Raw genomic sequence first — 21,788 nt, forward strand, 5'->3', positions numbered from 1 at the left:
TTTATTGGCCAAGTATAATTAGACACACAAGGAATTTGCCTCTGGTGCATAACTTCTCAGTGTACATCCTATCAAGGATGTTTTACACTTTTCTCCCTATATAACATTAACTGCCAAGAGCTGATTGCAGTGGGACATCCTCACTTAGCATCCACAATCAGGACTGGGAATTCCATTGCTAGGATCTGCAGTCACTAAGCAAAAAATCATTTTCCTCACTTCCCATTTGGTCATTAAGTGAAGCACTGTGTGATCAAACATCTTCCCTATTTGAATTGTTTGTAGTTAGCCAGTGGCAAAGAACACAAATGCTGATGCTGTACTGACACTGCAGCCATCATAAAAGTGTGCTGGTTTTACAATATCATAACTGAATGGTCAGAAAATGAGACAGTCAGTAAGTGAGGACTACCTGTATAGGAATCCACCCCATTATTGCCTATTATCACACTGGAACAGTGTACAAAAAAAATCTTCATTATCAATCACTATGACAGCATAGCTTCCAATAGGGTTAAGAACAAAATAAATTCTGTGAAACCAGCTTCCAAGTATGGAGGAGCAGAAGGCCTCCTCCTACAAGAGAAGTCTAAATTTAATCCAGTTTCAGAATACAAAGTGGGCGATGCTTATTCATTCTAGATTTTGCAATATATTAAATTCACACCTCTAAATAAAAAAAGACAAAGTTTACTCAAGCATGTAGTTTTATTTAAAAGTTTGCAAAATTAAATGAGGGATGTGAAATCATATATCTAGGCAGTAAATAAAATAAGGACTTTAATAATTGTTCTGTTTTCATTACCAACCAAATAATTAAATCTCCTTTACACTAATGATGTTTTTATTCCTATTTTGAGGATGCATGAAAAATGAGCATACCTAAAGTATAAAATATGCAATAGGCGACACACAAGCAGTCTTTCAGAGTTACATTTAAGTGCATGTTATATAACTACTTAAATAAATTCAAATATTATTTGGTGATACTGACTCCAAGGCAACTATAGACAGAAAAGCACTGATGAATGTAGTAATAACTATTCTCTGTTTTCTACCCATTCATATTCACTCTGACACTGAAACTGTCACCATTACCATTAAAAGGGAATAGATGGCTCATCTAAATGCACATTCTCTACAAAAGCATATTTAGGATACTGGACTAACAATCAAGAAAATTTCCTTCAAAGGTTTATGAACCAAATACCATAGACATACATATATGCTGCTTCATTAGTTTTAGCACCAAACAGGAATTATGTGCCAAATAACTCTACCTTATCATTCTCAAATGATCAGTGTAAGATACATAGCCAATGCTTTTCTTCTTGCCTAATTTTTAAAAATTCTTGAGCTACAGTCATGTATTCTAAATGAAGAGTATGTCTAAAGATATACAGTGAGAACAGCTTATCAGTAAGGTTGCATACAATTGAAATGCCCACATGTGTTTAACATGTAAGATACCACTGCTTTGGCTATTCTAAACTAACTGAACTGAAGAAGCTTCATGGATGAAAAGTGAAATCTTCAAGGAAAAACAAAGTCTAGTTGTCTTTTGACAACCATGGTTGTCAAACCAGGTTGTCTTTTGACAACCTTTGCAACAACCATGACTTAGATAACTGAGAATCTCCATAAACAGATTTTAAACTAAATGTAATTTCTGAATGTCAAGCTCTTCATATTCCAAAATCAAGTAAAGCCTAGGTGTATTTGGCACTGAGGAAAAAAGAGAGTTTATTCGATATTGTATTACATAATCAACAGCCAGTGTAATGGAAAGAGCTATTTCGGACAGACACTGTGTCAAATGACTGCTGAATGCATGAATCCAAATTAAAATTAAGAATTCTCTGGCACTAGGCCAGCCATTCTTTAAATGTATCTAATAAAATGGAGCTCTTCATCTGCCTTCGTAATGGGTTTTAATGTTTTTACTTATTGTTATATTACAATGTCAACTGTTCATATAACATTTCCAAATATTCCTTCTTGTCATTTATTATCATTGTTCCATATAATGAGCATGGAGGGAAGGGCAGGATTAGATTGATGAAAGCAGCATTCCTATCTTAGTCAAAACACTGTGTACATGTTCAAAAGAGACAAAAGGTATAGAACTTGTCACATCACTATTTTTGACATTTTGATGAGAGCAATGAGATAATGTAGATATCACTGCCCATATCCTTGCATTCTGACCAAGATCTTGCTATTCTTCTGCAACATCTCTTCAAATACCTAAAAATAATTGTCACAGTCCTACCACAATCATATTTTTTTCAGGGCTAAAAATATTTATTCCCTCAGTCTGTTCTTCAAACAATTGTTTTTCTATCTCCTATTCATGCTTGCCACCATTATTTGTACCTGTTCATATTCTCTGAATCTTCCTTAAAGAAAAGTGCCAGGAACTGTTCAATATGTCAACACATCATGGCAGACCTAGCAACTGTACTTCTATGATATAATGTAAAACCCTTTTTAACAGCCTTATAATGCTGCTGGCTAATATTCAGTTGATGAACATCTAAAACTCCAGGATCCTTTTCACATATACATTTGTCAAAGTTATTTTATCTTTTACCCTTTGTGCATTTTTTTCTATTAAATGAAGAAAAAAAGATATGAAGTATATTGAATTGAAAACAAAAAAGTGCTTTGGAATACCGTATGTAGAGATGCAAACATAGCACCAGTCTGCAACTCTTTAAATAACTTTATTTTATTAAATTTATATGTTGTACATCTTACTGTCAAGCTACATACGCAGTCCTGAAAAAATAGTTGCTTTAGAAATTTTCAGAAAGATACTACGCCAAAAGTCCTATGGACCTGCTTCAAACTATTATTTGCAGCTGAAGCAATCATCACCTTAATGAGTAATCTATCTCTACTAATTTAACTGTACTCTCTCAACATTATTTTGGATTTTTATTCTAACTTCTGGATACCAAGTTCTTTTTTTTAGTATCTACAAATTTGATGAGAATTTCTTCCACCTATTTATTCAAGTCATTCTGTTGTCCCATCCCAAACCTGGGTTCTTGCCCAGGGTGCTGAAGCCCAATTGAACACACAGAGGTAGAGATTCGTCACACAACTTTATTCTGTGCAGAAGAAGGACATGGGAAGGTCTCCTTCAAATCCTGTGTAACATCTTTGTTTACAGCAAAACTTTTTATAACGATAAATTACCAAACCCACATACTTGATCACCATCAAATCATTCCACTTTTTCTGTACATGTGTTTGCCTCTTTTCCCTTGCATGGCTAAAACTAGCATTTACAAATATATTCATGTCCATAGATTAACCACAAGATTTTCATAATACAACTATCACTTCAGCAGGTTTTATGTTCTATATGCTTACTTACGTAATATGTTAGCAATGCTTGCAAGCCTGTAATTTCATTTCCCACTGCACCACTTGTTGCAAAGTACCTCTAGGAGTTACTCAATGCAAGCCAGGCTTCTGGCCTTGGGATAGTTTGGGGTCACTCTTCTGCTTAGCTAGGCTATTTGTTATTTTCTCCTATTAGAGTACTTTCACAAAGCTATCTTATTGATTATATGTGTCAGCAACGCTTATTGATTAATATCATACATTCTGGGTTGTGAATTGTTTGTCATTTCTCCTTATCAATTCATTAAAATGTTTACTGGCAAAGAACTGAGTCCAGTGGAACTACAATTGACAATTAACTTGAACTTTAGAGTCAGGAAATTTAAAATACATTTTATCAATTCAAGATGCACACTCAACTGTTTATTAGAAGATTAGAGGCTACTTTTTTTTCCCTTTCAAAGCACTAAACCATTTCTTAGCCTTTTTCTCCCCCAACTTTTGATATTAATATGTGAGCAGTTTTTTTAAGCATATCCTGCTACCTTTTCAGGAACTGACCTTTTAAAAACAGAATTGTAGTTTCATAACAATAACTATTCATTTACAAGAAAGCTTTCTAAAAGAGTAATATAACTTACATTAACTAACACAAAAAAAGTCACTTTGCTTGCTTAAAGTCCTCTAGTATCATCAGACAACTCTGAAATATCTAATGCCTTGTTAATTACCATACCCATCACTGTCTATAACTAGTTGGAATGAAATTAGAGTACTCAGGTTGATTATCTCCATTTTCATTATGATCCATGTATGTTGCTGTGGTGTAATTTTTCAGAGTAAGGTAGGCTTTATTTAATAAATAAAAAATAAATTACAACATTGTCAGGGTCCATGTTCCACCCAGAACATACTTTTTAAGAATCTTCTGAAGTTAATATTTCAAACTCATAGAGAGAAAACCAAGTAAGTCTATGATTCTAAGAAGCTGCCTCACCACTGAATTATATACTATACTATATCATCACAACTTTCCACTTGTCTTCCATTTCCAGTCTTACCTTACATCATTTCAGGTGCCTGTCCAATTTTTAAATCCATATTTATGTATAACTTTTATCATTTTGGATTGTCTTCTCTTACTTCTGAATCAGTGGAGGAAAAAGACTGCATCCTAAATTAATGAACAGTGAATAACTGTTTTCTACTGTTTTAGCAGCAACATGGTGAAAAGGAGACATTTATACTTTGGGGGAAATAGTCTTCACAGTTATTACACTAATTGCCAACAGTATAATTCAAATTATGTATATTTCTCCTGTATATGTATAATCTATCACCCGTTAATCTGAAAAGCATTACATTTATCATGGAGATAAGAAGAAAATGAAAAAATAAAGAGCAATAGAGCAGATGGGGGGGGGGAGAAGAGGAGGATTTAAGTTATGCAAATGCAATGATAGGCCAGCATATATGTTTTTGTGCAAACATTCATTCATAGGCAGATGTGTATTTTTTAATATGCCAGTAATTTGCTTGATATTCCCTTCCTTCCTCAATTGTGAGTGTTAATTTTCTTCTAAATGAGAACAATATTCATACCAAAGAGATTTAAGAGGAAATCAGTTATATTATTGTTTTATGGGATCCTCTAATACTCAAGATCAGTAGACAAGTAATTCCAAGACATTGATGGTATATTCACAGCTTTATCCACGAAACGAAGTTTTTTTTTAATTATCAAGTATTTTCATATTAGTGTAACTCATGTTTTTTTAATGTCAAATCTACATTTTAGGATGACCTGATTACAATTGTGGAGCAGCAATACTTAGAATGTAAATAACAAAAGGGTTTACAGATTCAGTGCAATTATAACTATTCTTACTTACTAAAAGCTAGTGTCTCAAGAGAGGAACATCCTAGTTTCCTACATATTGTAAAGAGGATTCTTTCCCCACTTTTAATGTGAACAAAACATTACAATATGCAATTTGTAGCATATTTCTAAAATGCTACAAAAGCATGCTTCACTTAATGTAAACAATGCATGATTGCTTCAAAATATGAACATACAAAATGAAAGAAAAAAACCCGGATTCTAGCCATGACTATATTTTTAATTGAGGTTTCCAGTCCATTTTGCTGTCATTTATTGTAGCAGAAATTATTAGATTCGATGAGTTTTTAATGAAGTTTATTCATCCTCATTGTCTACAATATCCCATATTTACTTGCTTTAGTCTTTTATTTAGCATTCAAGAGCAAAGCAATTATGTCTTGATTTGAAGTGCTATCTTATCACATTTCAGCCCATCCTTCCAATTTATCAAGATTATAGAGTACTTAATTGCATTTGGCATAAAGATCGGCAATCCTTTCCAAGCTTGTATTGTTTAAATACGTGATTAGCATATTCTTCACAGCAATGTCTAAGTCACCGATGAGTCATGTTATATAATAAATAGGCCACTTGTTATCTTCTTCATCTCAGACACTAGGGTCTCAACAACAATTAACTTGCCTTGTTATCATGATGTTTCATTTTGGCTTTTGTTATATTTCTCCATAAAAAGAGACTGACATAATAGCTTTCATTGTGAATTGGAGACACTTGATGTTTCTCTAGTGCAGAATTGTAGGAAATGTGTCCTAAGCTTAAAATAGCAGTGTTCCACGTGGAAGCGGGAGCTGGTGCCAGCCCAGCTCAGATGTGAGGTGAGGTTGGCGGAAGAAAGTCCAGATGACTCAACATCCCCAAATGCTAGTAGCCAGCTGGTACAAAGCTAATTCGCCCCCTGTGGTGTACTGTGGATAGTGCACATGCATGAACAAAATGAACTAGCAATGAACTACTTTGTAGTAAAAAGCACTGTAGACTTCCCAGGCTACTTATGCCACATACTTATTTTTAAAATGCTGCTGGAAAAGGTGTTCCCTCCTAATTAGCTACAAAATTATACAAAATGTATAATTAAAAGTAGACTTTATCCAGATATTTTATTAACCATGAAAAGTTAAGTACCTACTTAGATTAACAAATGCCAAGTATTTCTGCACCAAGTGTAAAATTTTTAAAAATGTTATTTAATAATACCTGAAGTTGTTAAAGAATTTTAATGGAATTCTTTGTTATTTTTTGTTGCTACTGAGCTGGCATTTTACTGTAATTTGGTTTTATTATATTTAATGCTAATTTTAAAAATAAAATTATATTTTATTTTATTTCCTACAAAATAGTTATATTTGCCTGTAGAATGACAATTATATAATTTTCAGTAAATTGTTTGGTATAAACTTTAGGTATGAAAACGGGCAAGAAAATGGATTACTTTGATAAACAGATACAGCACTTGATAGAGTTTGCATGTAAGCCACAAGTTTTATGTACAGAAAGGTTAATGTATTTCAGTAATGAGCATAACTGAATATCAAGAAAACAATGATGGAGAAATATATTAATTTGAAAAAAAATGCTTTTTGTGAGATATAAATAAAAAAAATAGTATGTACTGGAAACAGAGGTGGAATTTATACATGTGTCCCTTTTTACCAATACCCTCTGTGTGGTTGAAAAATAATTGGAAGTGTCAATTGGTCCAGGGTGTATCTACTGAAAACCATGCAAAAGGAGACTGCTGAAATATTTAAACTAGCCTATTGTTTCTGGTCACGATATGGGAAGATGATCATAAAAACAAGAATGCCTTAATTTGTCATATAAATCTATTGGAGAAGTTATTCTCTATAAACTGGGTTTTGTGGAGAGTAAATTGCAAGAACTGGAAACCCTGTACATTCTTAGCAGTTTCCTAGGCTCTAGAACTCCCTAATTGAACAGTTACCATATTTTCCGCACTATAAGATACACCTGACCATATGATGCACCTAGGTTTAGAGGAGGAAAACAAGAAAAAAAAATATCAGGTGGAGCCTGAGAGGTCCACAGATAGGTGTCCTCTCATGTGCTAGCTCTGCCTATTGACTCTTGCACTGCAAAAAAGAGATAGAAGGGGCGGGCAATGACAAAGACAGAAGAGGCGGAGTTCAGCACTGTAAAAGGATCCCGCCACCACAGCCCAGCTGCTATTCACCAAAGAACTGGCACTGACGCAGACATTTCTACCCATCTTTGGAGGGGGAGTGTGTCTTATGGAGTGAAAAATACGGTATATTTTGCATGAGTGCTTATTCCCCCCTACCTACCTACCTCTCTCTCTCTCTCTGTTTGTCTGTCTGTCTGTTTCTGTCTTTCTCCATATATGTGTGTATGTGTACATAAGAATATTATTGGCAAATTATCAAGTTGGAAAAGGAATTAAAATTATCCACTCCAATATCCTCCTTCATTTTATCCTTAACAATGAGGACGAGATCATCATATACCATGACTATTTGATTCCGTTGCAAGGCTTCTCTTAACTGTACAGTAAGTTCTGCCAAGACACAACACAATTTACTAGGATTGTGTAGTGCTTCATATTCTAACAGTACACCAGACAATGCAGGGGTGCCCACATAGCTTAGGTCACATCTTGCATCTTTTTCCAAGGTCTGTGACTGTCCTCACAGCTGCAGTGTGGAGTCATGAAAAGTTGCTATTTACAGTAATTTGTTTGCCGCCTGGTGTTGTTTAGATTCACATACATGCCTTGAAATATGTATTTCCATTTGAATCTGAAGTATTGCCTTATAATCCATCTTCTGGTGAGTAGTGAAATATGTGGTTTCAGAAATTAAAATATGCATTAATCTTGATACAGAAAATTCAGTAGAAAATATTTTCAAATCTCCAGATATCTGAAAAATGCTAAAATGTCCATTTTACCCCTCCCTTTTATTAGTTTCTTTTCCTGACTAAATAATTTCAGGAAATTAATAAACATCGACTGTCCAAAGAAGCATATATATATTTAATTGATAGATGTATAAATAGACATATCGTAACAGTAGTGGAGGAAAGATGTGCTTCATTTTTATTGCAAGTCACAGGAAGGGCTTGTATTTACCCAAGGAACATGCTATTGAAAACAATATACAGTATTTGAATTGGGAAAATTGCTTTTCAACTTTTATTTTGGTCACAGCAGAAAAATCTGGAACACATCATGTTCAAGCCTTACATATTTTTTAGGCAGATGGAGGTAGGGTAATTATGTGAGTAATCTTTAAGGTGTGGGCCTAGAAACCAGAAGACTGAATTTTAGTCTCACCTTGGGCATGAAAATAAATTTTGACAGGGTGACTTTGGACTACTTTCTCTCAGCCCAACTGATCCCACAGAGTTGTTGTGAGAAATACAGATAGTCTTTGATTTACAACCACAACCACAATTAACATGACAGTTGTTTTGCCCCATTTACAACTTTTCTTGTCAAAGTGGTTTATCAAATCAATGTAGTTCTTAAGTCAATAACACAATTGTTATGTGAATCTGAATTACCCATTGACTCTGCTTGTCAGAACATGGCAAAAGATGACCACATGATCCTGGGACACTAAACCATCATAAATACATGCATCTGAATTTTGATCACATAATTATGAGGATGCTGCAATGGTCAAGAGTGTGTAAAATTGACAGGAATCACTTTTTTTCAGTGCCACTGTAACTTTGAACAATCACAAAACAAATGATTGCAGGTCAAGGGCTACCTGTATAAAAGGAAGAAGGAATGTTTCTATAATTACTTCCTTGTATCGCAAAATAAAAATAAAAATGATAAATAATAGTAAATATAATGATATCTAACACCATTGATTTATTTGTTTTATTACATAATGCCATTTTCATTTTCATTAAACATGCTTTGGTTGCTAATTATGTTCTCTTTTCTACTTTAACACAGCTCATTTTGCTTACTTGTATATATATTTATGTCTACAACAGGTGGCAGCACTTGCCAACCATAATCAATTAAAAAAGCAAATCAGAGTTACTGCTTGGATGGGAAGTCACCAAGAAATCCATGGCTAAACTAGAAAGCTACAAAGAAAACATTCTGGGATGTTTAGCACTTTCCCACTGTTGCCAAGAAGATCAAATGGATGAGATTTTGAACTTATAAGAAGCTGAATGAGATCTGAAAGGCCTTTTGACTTTATATATGTGTGTATGCATATACAAATTTTATTTTTTTCATACTTTTTAAATTTTTACTTTAATACTTTTTTCATTTGTCTTAGTATCTTCTAAGGCCATCTCTTTCATACTATGCTTTCACAATATGCCTGTGACGTCCATGTTCACTACTTATAATTTCCTAGATGATAATAGCATGTATTATGAAGGATTTGCATTTGGCCATTACACAGAATTAGATGAAAGAATCAGATTACTAATTTAGTATTGCCTATTCTTATTGGATAAACAATTCAAGCATTTCCCAGTTTCTATTACTTGAACCTTAAAAAAAAAGAAATGAATTGGATACGGCCTTCCCGATTTAGTTTGACCTCTAGCCAGAATTAAATCATTATGTAATTGTACTATGTAGTATAGTTATCAGATTTTGTGTATAATTATATATGATTTATTTAAAAATATGAAGAAAAATTCAGATTAATCTTAGTTTTGAAAGCACATTTTGAATTATATAATCATCAATGTATTGATTCATTGCCTTTTCAAAAGATTGTATTTTTATTCATATCTAGTAGTTGATAGTCAAGAAGAAAAGCTTCTCAGAAGTCTAGTTAAATTTTCTACTCTTCATACAATTCCTTCTACTGAAGACTGAAGGTACTTGAAAGGAAGTCTTCTTTATTCAAAAAAGTTGTTTTGGCTCCATGGAGCTTGGGATAGTAGTGTCAAAATTGAAGCAAAAATATAAGCAAACTGAAATGTAATATCAAGACAGATATTGTTATGCAACAGATTAACAAAAATAGAAGGAGAACAGAAAGTGATACTATATTTTCCATTCTTCACAAGGTTAAAAGGTCAAAGAAAGTAGATGTTTAGAGGAACTGGTAGAATCAATCATTGGTACTAACAATTAAATACAGTATTTATGTAAGCTACCTTATTAAATGACTCACAAATGTATGAATAGTCCATATTTTTTTTATTTATGTAAAGCTTCTACTACTCTAGACTTTAGAAGATGACACTCTTATGACAACAGGAATGGTGGAACCTACTCAACTTGATTGATATTGGAAAATCTAAGCAGTTCAGTATTTAGAAGAGTAGCAATATTCAGAATTGTAGCCTAAAGATGAAAAAAAAATCCCAAACAAAGAAAATGGCAGTCCGAGTCCACATAGTGAAGAAAAGTATATGGATGTGTTCCTATAGTTACTGGAAGTGAAGATTTATTTGAAGACTTATACTTATGATAATATTCCAATAATATTCTTAATTGGTAAAAATGAAATAATACATTTTAATAGCATAAACATAAACTTGAGACAGAAAATTTCCTCATGCATTAATATAATCCTTGTAAATGTATCTGGAAATAAGCACTGTTAATTTTCAGTTCCCTGTAAAACCCAAACATTGTCCTATGTATTTGCATGTCTTTGCAAAATTTCTCTGACTGTCCTGGTTGATGAGTTAATGTTACCTATTTTTGATTTTGTCAGGTTTTATGGTGATTCTGCCTAAAAGATACTGAGTATATTCTTTTTTGTTTTATTACTGAAACATTCTGCTGAATTCTTTTCAATGACTTTGAAATACAAAGAATTAAAATTTCTGTAATTATTATTTTATAAATAATATGGATATTTTAAAAACACTTTTTCTTGATTATTTTATTAATAAGACTTCTGAATGTTGTCAAGTTACATATGATTGACTGTAATTAAGAAGTATGTTTCAGAATTTTATTATGTATAATAGTTAAGAAAAAAATATCTTGGAAATAATTATGGTTTTCCACTTTAGATTCAGTAACTTCCTCCTAAAAACACAATTTGATTATGGGTAAACTACTACCTTAGATCAATAAGTAAGAAGTGAAAATAGGATAAATATGAAATGAATGAAGTTACTTCTTCAAGATCCCATTACTTTTCCATTAAAATCATATAATAAATAATGACATCCTTGTATTACATCTGTTACTTCATTTGACTAACAAAAGTTCTTTTCTTAATAATATGTCTCCTGCCTTATTTGTAAAAATATACAAGTCTATTTAGTGTTGGTAGTTCTGAAATCTGCTCTTTAAAAAAGTCATCAAATTATATATCACAGATCAGCTGCTAATGTGACTCAGAATTTCAATATATAGATAGCCCTTGTTTAACAACTTTCTCAGATAGAGACCATTTACAGTTATGATGGTAATGAAAACGTAACTTTGCAACCAATCCTTGTACATATAATCTTTGTAGGCTTCTAAAGCAAAGAAAAGATAAAGTAAGGTCATAAACACTGTCAGTTTCACTTAGTGACCACTTTGCTTAATGGTGCAGTTTGCCAGTGCAAATTCTGGTTGATAAACAAGGACTACTGGCATGTTCTTCTTTTCTGCATGCAATTTTTTATCATAAAATCGCAGAACTTGGTTATAAGATTTGAGTGATTCATTTAGTTTGTGTAGCATAATAGCTTATTGAGATCTGTATAAATATACTATTAAAGCAGATGCTGAAAGAATTATCCTTGTCCAGATATAGAAAAATCTACTGTTTTTACTCATTTGAAAACTCTCATCATTTGTAATTTTTCTAATGCTTTAAAGGAGACTTGTTGAGATGGGCAGCTATAGAAATGAAAACAAATAAATAAATACAGTAGATTATATCTGCTGAGGATTTTAAAGTATTTTGAACTGCAGCATTTTCTGAGTTGAATTTAATTTAAAACATGAGCATTGCCTGGTGATTTTTATTTTTCAAGTTGCAAATTGACTCAGCTTTTTCCTAAAATGTATTTGCAACTGTTGGATGAATACCATCTGGTGTAGGCAACTTCTTTTTATTTACTGCATCAATCTATTCCAAAATTTTGTCACGACTTCTCAGATAAGTCCTTTAACCTGTCACAAACTTATAAACTTATGAAATTCATTATTCGATCATATTGGCTACTTTCAGTTATTTAATTATGCATTTTAATTATGCACTCACTTTTTCCAGCATTAAAAAATAATTCCAAGGAAAATGTTCAATGTATATCTCAGTGCCAATCCAAATAGATTTTATCTATTTCATCAATTCTTTAAATAGTTCTAAAAAGCTGGTAAACATTCATTTTTTCATAATAAGTAGCTATGTATTTTTACCTAAATATATATTTTTCATTTTATTTTCTCCATTTACAGTATCTTACAAAGTTAATATTGCAATACTAAAATGTATTCTGCCTATAATCTGCAGGATTTTTTAAAATATTTTCCATCTACCATGATGGGGTCAAAGCCATAGCCAAGTACTTTCCATAGTAGTCCATTGAGAAGAAGACAAAGAAAGGTATTTCTGTTTGATTCCATCACTGAAGCCAGAAGAAAAAATCATTTTTAAAATTATCCATGTAAACATGTAGATAGTTGTCTGTGTTTTTATCTGGAAATTCTGAGACTGACTTCTTAGTGAAGCACAAAACAGATTTCCTAATCAGATCCAGGCCTCAACCATATACAGATCACGTACATCAAACCATTATCATTATTGTTACCATCACAATTTTAATGAAATAAATTCAATAATTCCAAATCTTTTGACAATTAAATGTTTATTAAGTCAAATAAAATATATTTATCCCCTCCATTTCTTCCTCCTTTTAAAGAAATAATACATCAGCTGATTGATACTTCTTCAGTTTTATCAATTAAACTAATATGGCTAGTGTGCTGCATACCCAGTAGATTCTATCTTTGGGGACTTTTCTTATTTAGTCTTTTTATTTAATTCAAAATGTAAATTTTAATGTTTTCTTTTTTGGTGTAATCTGACCAAGGAAAATTCTAAACTTGATTATGCTATGGACATTATTAGCCATTCTACTACAATTATCTTTTGTATAAAGTCTTGCTTTTACCCTTATAAGTGAAATAAAAATAGTTTTTTCATCTATCTCTATCTTTGCCTACCTATCTGTTTTCAATCTTTTCTCCACATTGTGCTATTAAGGCATTGATTTCTTCTCTTAATAAATATATTCTATAAAAATATCAGCTATGTATTTTTTAGGTTTAGTACTGAGTTGCAAGAACCAAAACCACCTTCCACCCCACAAAGTTGCTATTAATTTGTAATACAGGGTTTATTTCAATTCATTGGGAAATTACATGATGAATTCTAATGAAAATTAAGGCTTTGCAAATTTGGATGCTAGGTTGTCATTTTTGACACACTTTGTAAACTGAATAAAACAAACAAAGAAAATATGGTAGATCTGAGTTTAGGTTGTGGATATTAGCAACATGCCTCTAAAATAGCTGTTGAATGGAACATGCTTGGGATGGATCTTGATGTGAACAAGAAGTTGTCAACTCCATCTATATCCAAAATTTCAAATGTGCACCAGATGTTGTTCATGGGAATGTATGTTTTTTTTAATATGAAGATCTAGTAAGTAGTATCTAAATCTTAATAGTAATATAAAAATCGTCCATTCTCTCAACTATTCAATCTAAAAGAAAAGCTATATTTTACAATGGGATAATTTCAAGACAGAAATAAGGATGATTAAATAGATCAAATGAAGTACTCTAGTAGCAAGTGTATTGTTTGAAATTGCTGATATCACCTCTGCTGTGTTTCAGATTTTAATTTCCTTCTAAAAATTCCCTGAAATATTTGCAGTAGTTGAGTAATATTAAATAAATGTTTTGCTGATGAATGGTGACTTCTTCTGTTCCAATGATATAGATTTTAATAATCACTGAATATATTTCTAATGAAAGGAAAAATTCCAGTCTTGCAATATAAAAATGGGTTGATAAACATAGCAATATATCATCTTCATTCAACATATTTTACCTAGCTCATAATGTGAAGCATATAAAGAAATAACTTTCCCAAGCTATGCAACATCTTCTCTGTTGCCTACATAAACATTACCATATGGATAAAGATCATAAAAATTCAGAAAACATCAAAATAGAAAATTCAAATTCATTGAAGTATGATCAAGGAAACAAAAAAAAAAAAAAATAGTGGAGTAGAAGGAAAGTATAACTTCCCGTAAGATGTCCTCTAAACATTGCTCCACAGTACAAACATTATGATGCTGAATAAATTTCAATGAAGAGCACCACAAACTAATAATGTGCAGAAATGATGAGGTTGCTAATTGTTTACTTAAGATCGTGTATAGTAAGGCAGAACTTCTAAAAAACAAGCTAGGCATTTTTGTTTAAAAAAATAAATTCATCTTCAACAGTGTCCTAGAAGTAGAAAGCTTAAAATGCCACAACTGTTTTTTAAAAAATCAATGCTATATGGACAGTAATTATGAGGGTGAAGAATTTCAGAAGAATGTTTTTTTTTTCCTCCCATTGTCTTTATCTATTCCTAGCAAGCATATTGGAAATGATGTTTTACTCCTACAAAAGGAACACTTTCTAGCATCCTTTGTGAACAGTACTTACTCAAATATGGTGGTTTGTAAGGCGCTCGTGTATTAGACAGCAGTCCATCCAGTTCCTTCCTCTCCAGGGTGCTGTGAAGGGCCTTCTCTTTGCCAAAGGTGGAGAAAGATCTCTCTGCCCCTGGCTGGGCTTCTGGTGTTTCAAACACTTCGGTGTCTGGAACAGAGTCCATTCCAGGTACATGAAGATTGCTGCGGTAATCCGCAGCCTGCCGTCCATCAGAAGGAACAAAAGAGGGCATCCAACACCGATCTGAGTGACCCAATGCTTTACATTCCTCTGTGCAATTAGAGAAGAGATCCATGCCTATAAGCAGGAAAGAGAAAAACTGCAGATATAACCTTTAGTGTCATCACCTGCTGAAGGCATGGTGATAAAAAAGATACTTTCTATTCTATTATCATCTTACCAGTGAAGAATTTGATTAAGTCTTCAAAGAAGCTTCATTATTCAAAAAAGAAAAAGAAAGAAAAAAGATAAGAAGTGCAAGAATGTTCCACAACTGGCCAAATAATCATAAGATGACAATGGGGGTCACTGTTATTTAAAAAATTCTTGGTTCCTGCTTTGTTAAACCTTCTAGGGACAAGTCCCATTTTCCGAAGGTGAAGGTTTCAGCTTAATGACCATTAATAGACTACATAGGTCTAATATCTATGCAAAAGTGTGACATATAAAAAATACCGATGGTGGGGGGGAAATGTTGAGAAAGTTCCTGAAAATTTCAACAAATTAGGCCACTGGTTTTTTTTAAGAATACGCTCCTCAGACTTTTTCCATTTAATTTCACTAGAGTCCTAAGTCACATTAGAAGCCTATAAAAAGAAACTGCTAAAATTCACAGCAAGTCTAATAAGACATAGATCCAGCTTGTATGACAAATGTGAAAATGCTTACTCTATACCAATATGAATCCCTGACAACTGAAAACAGTATGCTTACAAATCCTTTTAAATGTATTCATTTCTCAAACAATAAGCAAGGTTTTCACTCTGTGTCTTATGATGGGTATTTCTTTTTTCATATGAAACTGAGTCAATTTTTAAAGAAATAGCAATGTACTTAAATGAAATAGTCGATGGACTATTAATTGTGATAATATTAACACGCGTGTAATAAAAGTTAAAGAAGTAAAAAGTTATTTTTTACAGTGTTGCTCAGAAAAGAAGTGAAGAGCTGTTTATGCCTGTACAATAAACAAGGATACTCTCTTGCTGATTTGGTTCAACAATGATCAAATTATAATCTTCATATACATACATGTCACCCATTCCCTACACATTATAATTCATTAACATAATAATGCTAAATGTTAAACATTATTTGGTCAGAACATCATCAGGTAAAAGATATATAACCATTTTCCAGAATTATTGAATTCATTGGAAGTGTATCATGGAAGAATTCCAAATTTGCTGGTAAGCTGTAGACCACACAAAGTAGGAATTATTTGCTATAACAAATGTACCTCTTCTGTGTCAGTATCCAAGAATGATATTTGGAGTCTAAAGATTATATTTTCCAACTGAAGAATGCCTGCTACTGAATAATAATACATCAACATGAATACATAAACCATATGATCAAAAGTATATAACCCCAAAGATTAGTAGTAAATATAGGTTAGTATTCTCTTCTACTAACTTTCAGCTTAATTGGATTGGACCCATGTTGGTAAAAATCCCATAAAGTTTCCAGTAATTTTTTTAGGGAAGGAAGGAAGGAAGGAGTATTTGACTTAATTAATACTTTATAATAGAAATGTTATTTTAAATTCAGAAAAAAAGAATTTGGCTTTGTTTGAAATCTTCTACAGATAATTGCAATCACAAAAGTTTGGAAATAAATAATGAGTAAACCATTGAGCAATGTACATGTAAACATCACCTGGAAATAAAATTTTAGAGGAGCAATACACACAATACAAAGCAAATTATATGCATGCACACAAACATATTATATACATGCACACAAACACAAATATACAGTCCTCAATTTATGACCACAACTAGGACTGAAATTTCTGCCATAAGTCAACCTGAGTCATCATGTGATCAGACGTGATGTTACCATTTTAATGCAGTCATTAAGTGAATCACATGGTTAAGTGAATGATTGTGGTCATTAAGCAAACTGTCTTTGTTTCTCAGAAGTCATTTGGGAATGTTGCAAATTATGATCACATGACTATATGACATTGCAATCATCAGAAATACAAGCCAGTTGTCAGGCACTGGAATTGTGAATACATGGCTGCATGGTGATATAATAGTTATAACTTTGAACACAGGTACGATAAACAAGTCGTTTTTTCCAAGATTGTTCATAATTTTGTAAAATTGTTAAACTATTGGTTCTAAATTGAGGACAACCTGTATATTATAATGTAATATAAATGCTTGCAAAATAAATGGCTAGTTTACTTACTACTGGTAAAAGAGTAGATACAAATATTAATCCAAAAAATGGAAGGTTTTTTTTCACGAAATGCCTATTTATATTGAATACAGTTCATTAATCCATCTTTGTTCTACCTTCTGCCCTCCAAATATGATGGGACCCCAATTCCAATTCTTTTGGAGGACAGATAAAGAGTGTACTGCTTAGTTTTCCAGGTGATATATGATAATAATAAAATCAGATGAAAATCAGAATGAAATTATCATTGTTCATGCCAACTAAAGCGATTTGAACTTATTAATTTATACATATTAATCTCCACAATCAAAGCCTTCAAATGAGGAATTATGAGGCACCTGCACAATTGCTAGTCAACATAGCTACTTGTTAGAAAATACCAACACATCTAGAAGCTATTTGGCTGGAGAAGGATACAGTATCTAAAAATGTGCCCTTACTAATAAGGTCAGTTGACTCACTGATACAATTATTCACAAACTTAACACTGCACTCAATAAATGTTAAAAGCATACATTTTGAATAACTGTTTAATAATATTTAACAAAAGCTCATGTCCAGTCTCATAGACTGAAGCTATCAGACCGTTTTCCTTTATAGTCCAAAAAATTGAAGCCAAAACTCTGGTTTGAAATTATATTCATGTATATAAACAGATACATGTTTGTAGGTAAACACACAGACACCTATACCTGTTAGGTAATCTCAACATAGAAATTAAAAGCTTGTTACAGGATTTCTAGCAGGGGGTTCTTCACAGTGTCAAGATATTCTAAAATTTTAAGGCACAGTGTTATTAGAAGCACAGTGGCTTACTGCCGGTGATTTATTTGGTGTTTTTTTCCCCTCAAACATGACCATCATAAAAACTAGGTTTAGGGTACAATTCTACACACTTTATGCTTACTGTGGAAGCTAGACCCAATGAACTCAGTGTATGGGCAGTGATTAAAGATAATAATATAAAGAAGCATATAAAGAAAGAAGCTTTCATTTTCTGTTATTTACCATTTCACTTTTTATGTAAAGGGCTAATTTTTTTATATAAAAACAAAGAAGTGTTTCTAATCACTAAGTGGAAAATGTATTTAGTTTGTGTAATAGCACACAAAGATGTACATATGGTTTGATGCGTAAGAAGCATATTTTGGGGGTGACAACAATGGTATGTTAGGCTTGATTTCAAAATATTATTTCTTTAAATGTATGCTCTGCTTCTTCCCAAAGGATAGAAATGAACTTACATAACAATAAAAATATATCCACTCAGCCAAGCTATTTGTTACGATGGTAAAATATTGTTAAATATTTTGTAGGGACAAACAAATATTAACGAATGTTCAATAACATTTGTACTACTGACTTCCAACCAAAATTAGAGCTTTTCATTATTTGACAAACCTCCTGGTTAGAACAGATTCCTGGCATCAAGAAATGTGGCAAGAACTATTAATTCCATAGTCTTTTATAAACCAAAAATCCCAATATTATATTTTAAAGGAAACGTTCAATCCATTCAAACGCTTCCATTCTCTCATGTAATCATTTCAACACTCAAATAGTTTCTCAATGAATACATTTGTTATTTCAGCCAATTTACAGAAAAGGAATGGAGTCTACAAATAACCTCTGAGTATGAAAGTTTTTCTTTTTTAATTAGCATTTTATAAGTACATATGAGTTATAGATTTTCAACATTTATACCAAAAGAATACTAATAATACAGTGTATGCTTTATGTTCATTACTCTTCTTCAGTCAACTGAAGTAAAAAAGGATTCCAATAACTTGCAAACTATACCTTTCTCCAAAAAGCAAATGTGGGAATTGATAAAACCACGTGGAACATGAGTGCAGAGATCTTGCTAAGTTCATTGAGATTGATGTAACCAAGTACAAGACCATGACTATCACAAAATATTAATGTTTACACAAAATAATAATAATTAAATTTTCTTATTTTGTTCTGAAAGTCTGATATTTGCAATTTGTTTCTTGAAGTAAAAGGGGGAAGATGGGAGAAGTGATACACAAAAAAACCCCTTCTCCAGAGATATTAAGTCATGTCCAATATATTATATGTACTAATGATCCAACTATAAGTAATTGATCTGCCAGATTACATCTATTTTCTACCTGATGTTACATTTTCAATAGCAACAGTGTTTCCACTTCTTTAATTTGAAGGCTGATCACCTAAACCTTCCTTTGAACAATCTATATCTGTGAGCCTTCTGTTTTCTCTTGTCCGACCATGCAATTGCAAAACATCAATCCCACAGCAGAATCTAGACCATTTTGATTAACAACCAACAATGGGAAAATTTTCAAATATGCTCACTGTCAAAGAACTACCAAAAGCCGTTTTAACACATATCCCTGTATAATTTCGTACAAAGCAACTGAAATATCAGAATCATCTTTAAATAGAACTGAAATAAAAGTCAGTGTGGATTGGATAAGGAAAATAGCAATTCTTTTCACCTTTGTCCTATGCTCTTTGTTTTCCACCCAGAATTTGCAAAGTATGTCTTCAAGATTCTATCACTAAAAACCTCTGATTCATTTTGCAGATGGCAAGAAATGTTTCTCAACTCTCTTGACAAAAATCTATCCTCTAAAATTGTATATATTCAAACTATTTAGTGTGAGTTCTTTATACACACTAGGAACAAAAAAGGCCCAACATGTTGCATGCCAGACAATGCTGCATTTTAAGTGGTGTTCCACTGATATGTAATAAGCAAGTCATTAGTACTATCTACAATCTAATCCTGTAAATCTTTGATTTTTGTACTATAAGTGAAGACTAAAAAGATACAGCCTCTTTTTCCACACTCCATTAGAAATCAAATTTCAAAATCAGCATTATGTTTTAGAAAGGATGAAATGGTACATTTGTTTCAAGTCTAGCTCACGAGAGAGATGGGTGTTTACAAGATATAACATAAAAAACCCACAGAAACAGATTCTTAGAACCTACGTTAAAACTGTCAGAATATTATTTCTTTTTTATCCCGTCTTTATTATTTTTATAAATACCACTAAGTCAAAACAGAGGACATACACAATACATCTTCCTCCTCCTATTTTCCCCACATCAACAACCCTGTGAGTTGGGTTCAGAGAGAGTGACTGTCTCAAGGTCAGCCATTTAACTTTCATGTTTTGGCCAGGACTAGACTCACATTCTCCCAGTTTCCTGCCTGCTGTCTTAACCCCCAGAGCAAACTGGCTCTCAATAATACCAGGTATAACATAAGATAATATATTGCCCATGGATAATGTACACAAATAAATTTAGATATTTCATCTCCAATACTGTATTTCACACTCAGAAACCAAACTGTTAAAAAAAAATAGAGGACTTCCTATCATCATTTATCATCTACTGTTCTCCTTGGATTTTAAATTCATTTTTACTATGAAGCCACAAGGCTTTGCTTTGATATATTCTAGATAATCCCTTTTCTAGCCCACAAATGTTGTTTGCATTATTTTGTTACAGACAAGATTTATTTTTTTAAATGTAATAATATATTATTCAAAAACACTTTTTCAGAAAAATGAATATTTATAATTTTTTTTAACTGAGCTATTATTCATGTGAAGGAATTTTTCACAATGCTTTATTGAATTATAGCAGAGAATGTGACATGCAGTTTGATCTTACAGTTCTCTAACTTTACAAAAATAAATCCACTGTTTTTAGAAGTACCAGTGCAATCCACTTCTGAGCTCATTTATAAACACCTAGAGTCAGTTTATCTTGAATGTGCTTTCTAAATGTATTGGATTTAAAATGAAGTGATACAGGTCTGTCTACAAAGAAATAAATTTTCAGTGGGGACGCTCTGATTATGGAATTCATGTCTTGGACATGCTTAGGTTGATATTTCCATTGTAATCTTTTCCATACCAGCTGAAAATGTTTTATTATTCCAGCTTTTTAGTTTAGATTTTTAAACCACATTTAGCTATTTTCTAAATACTATTCTAGTGGCTTATTTTATTGCTATTGGCTAATCATTCTCTCACAGCCCAAACTGAATTAGGGGCTGCTGTGGGGAAAACAGGAGGCCAGAGCATTATGTCTACTGACTTGGATGTACAAAATAAATGGTGGGATATAAAACTAATAATAAACACACACTATGGCTGTTTTAACCTGATTTAACCTCTTTTTCTGTGCATTGAGCTGCGATGGTAAATGAGGCCATTCTGTGATGTGTACACTTGTTTTTTTATTGCAACCCTTTATTACGTGTTAATTATGCATTATGTTTTTCGTTTTGTTAGATTATTTTTATTAGATTGTTTTGGTTTTTTATTCTTTCAATGTTTTTGTCTTTTGACAGAATCACAGATAGTGAGAGGGTGGCTTTGTAAATCTTTTAAATACATAGATAAATAAATGCTAGTCTAACATTATTTTAATGCATTTATGAATTTTAGCTTTTTAACTTAT

The 21,788-nt window shown here is 32.3% G+C and overlaps 1 protein-coding gene across 4 annotated transcripts in view; it reads right to left on the reverse strand.

Moving 5' to 3' along the window:
* PCDH10 (protocadherin 10) overlaps positions 1 to 21,788 on the reverse strand; it is a 47,557-nt gene that overhangs the window by 16,441 nt on the left and 9,328 nt on the right. For 2 of the 4 annotated variants that reach the window (XM_026668644.2, XM_087963132.1), the window contains exon 4: positions 14,904 to 15,209. In XM_026668644.2, the coding sequence (XP_026524429.1) occupies positions 14,904 to 15,209 (306 nt within the window). Of the gene's footprint in view, positions 1 to 9,938; positions 10,150 to 11,248; positions 15,210 to 21,788 lie in introns of those variants that run through there. The other 2 variants (XM_087963133.1, XM_087963131.1) reach the window with 2 other exon arrangements.

This window comes from Notechis scutatus, chromosome 4 (genome assembly GCF_049901735.1).
Source record: "Notechis scutatus isolate UNSWTSFEM ecotype Mainland chromosome 4, rNotScu1.2, whole genome shotgun sequence".
Taxonomy (NCBI): Eukaryota; Metazoa; Chordata; class Lepidosauria; order Squamata; family Elapidae; genus Notechis; species Notechis scutatus.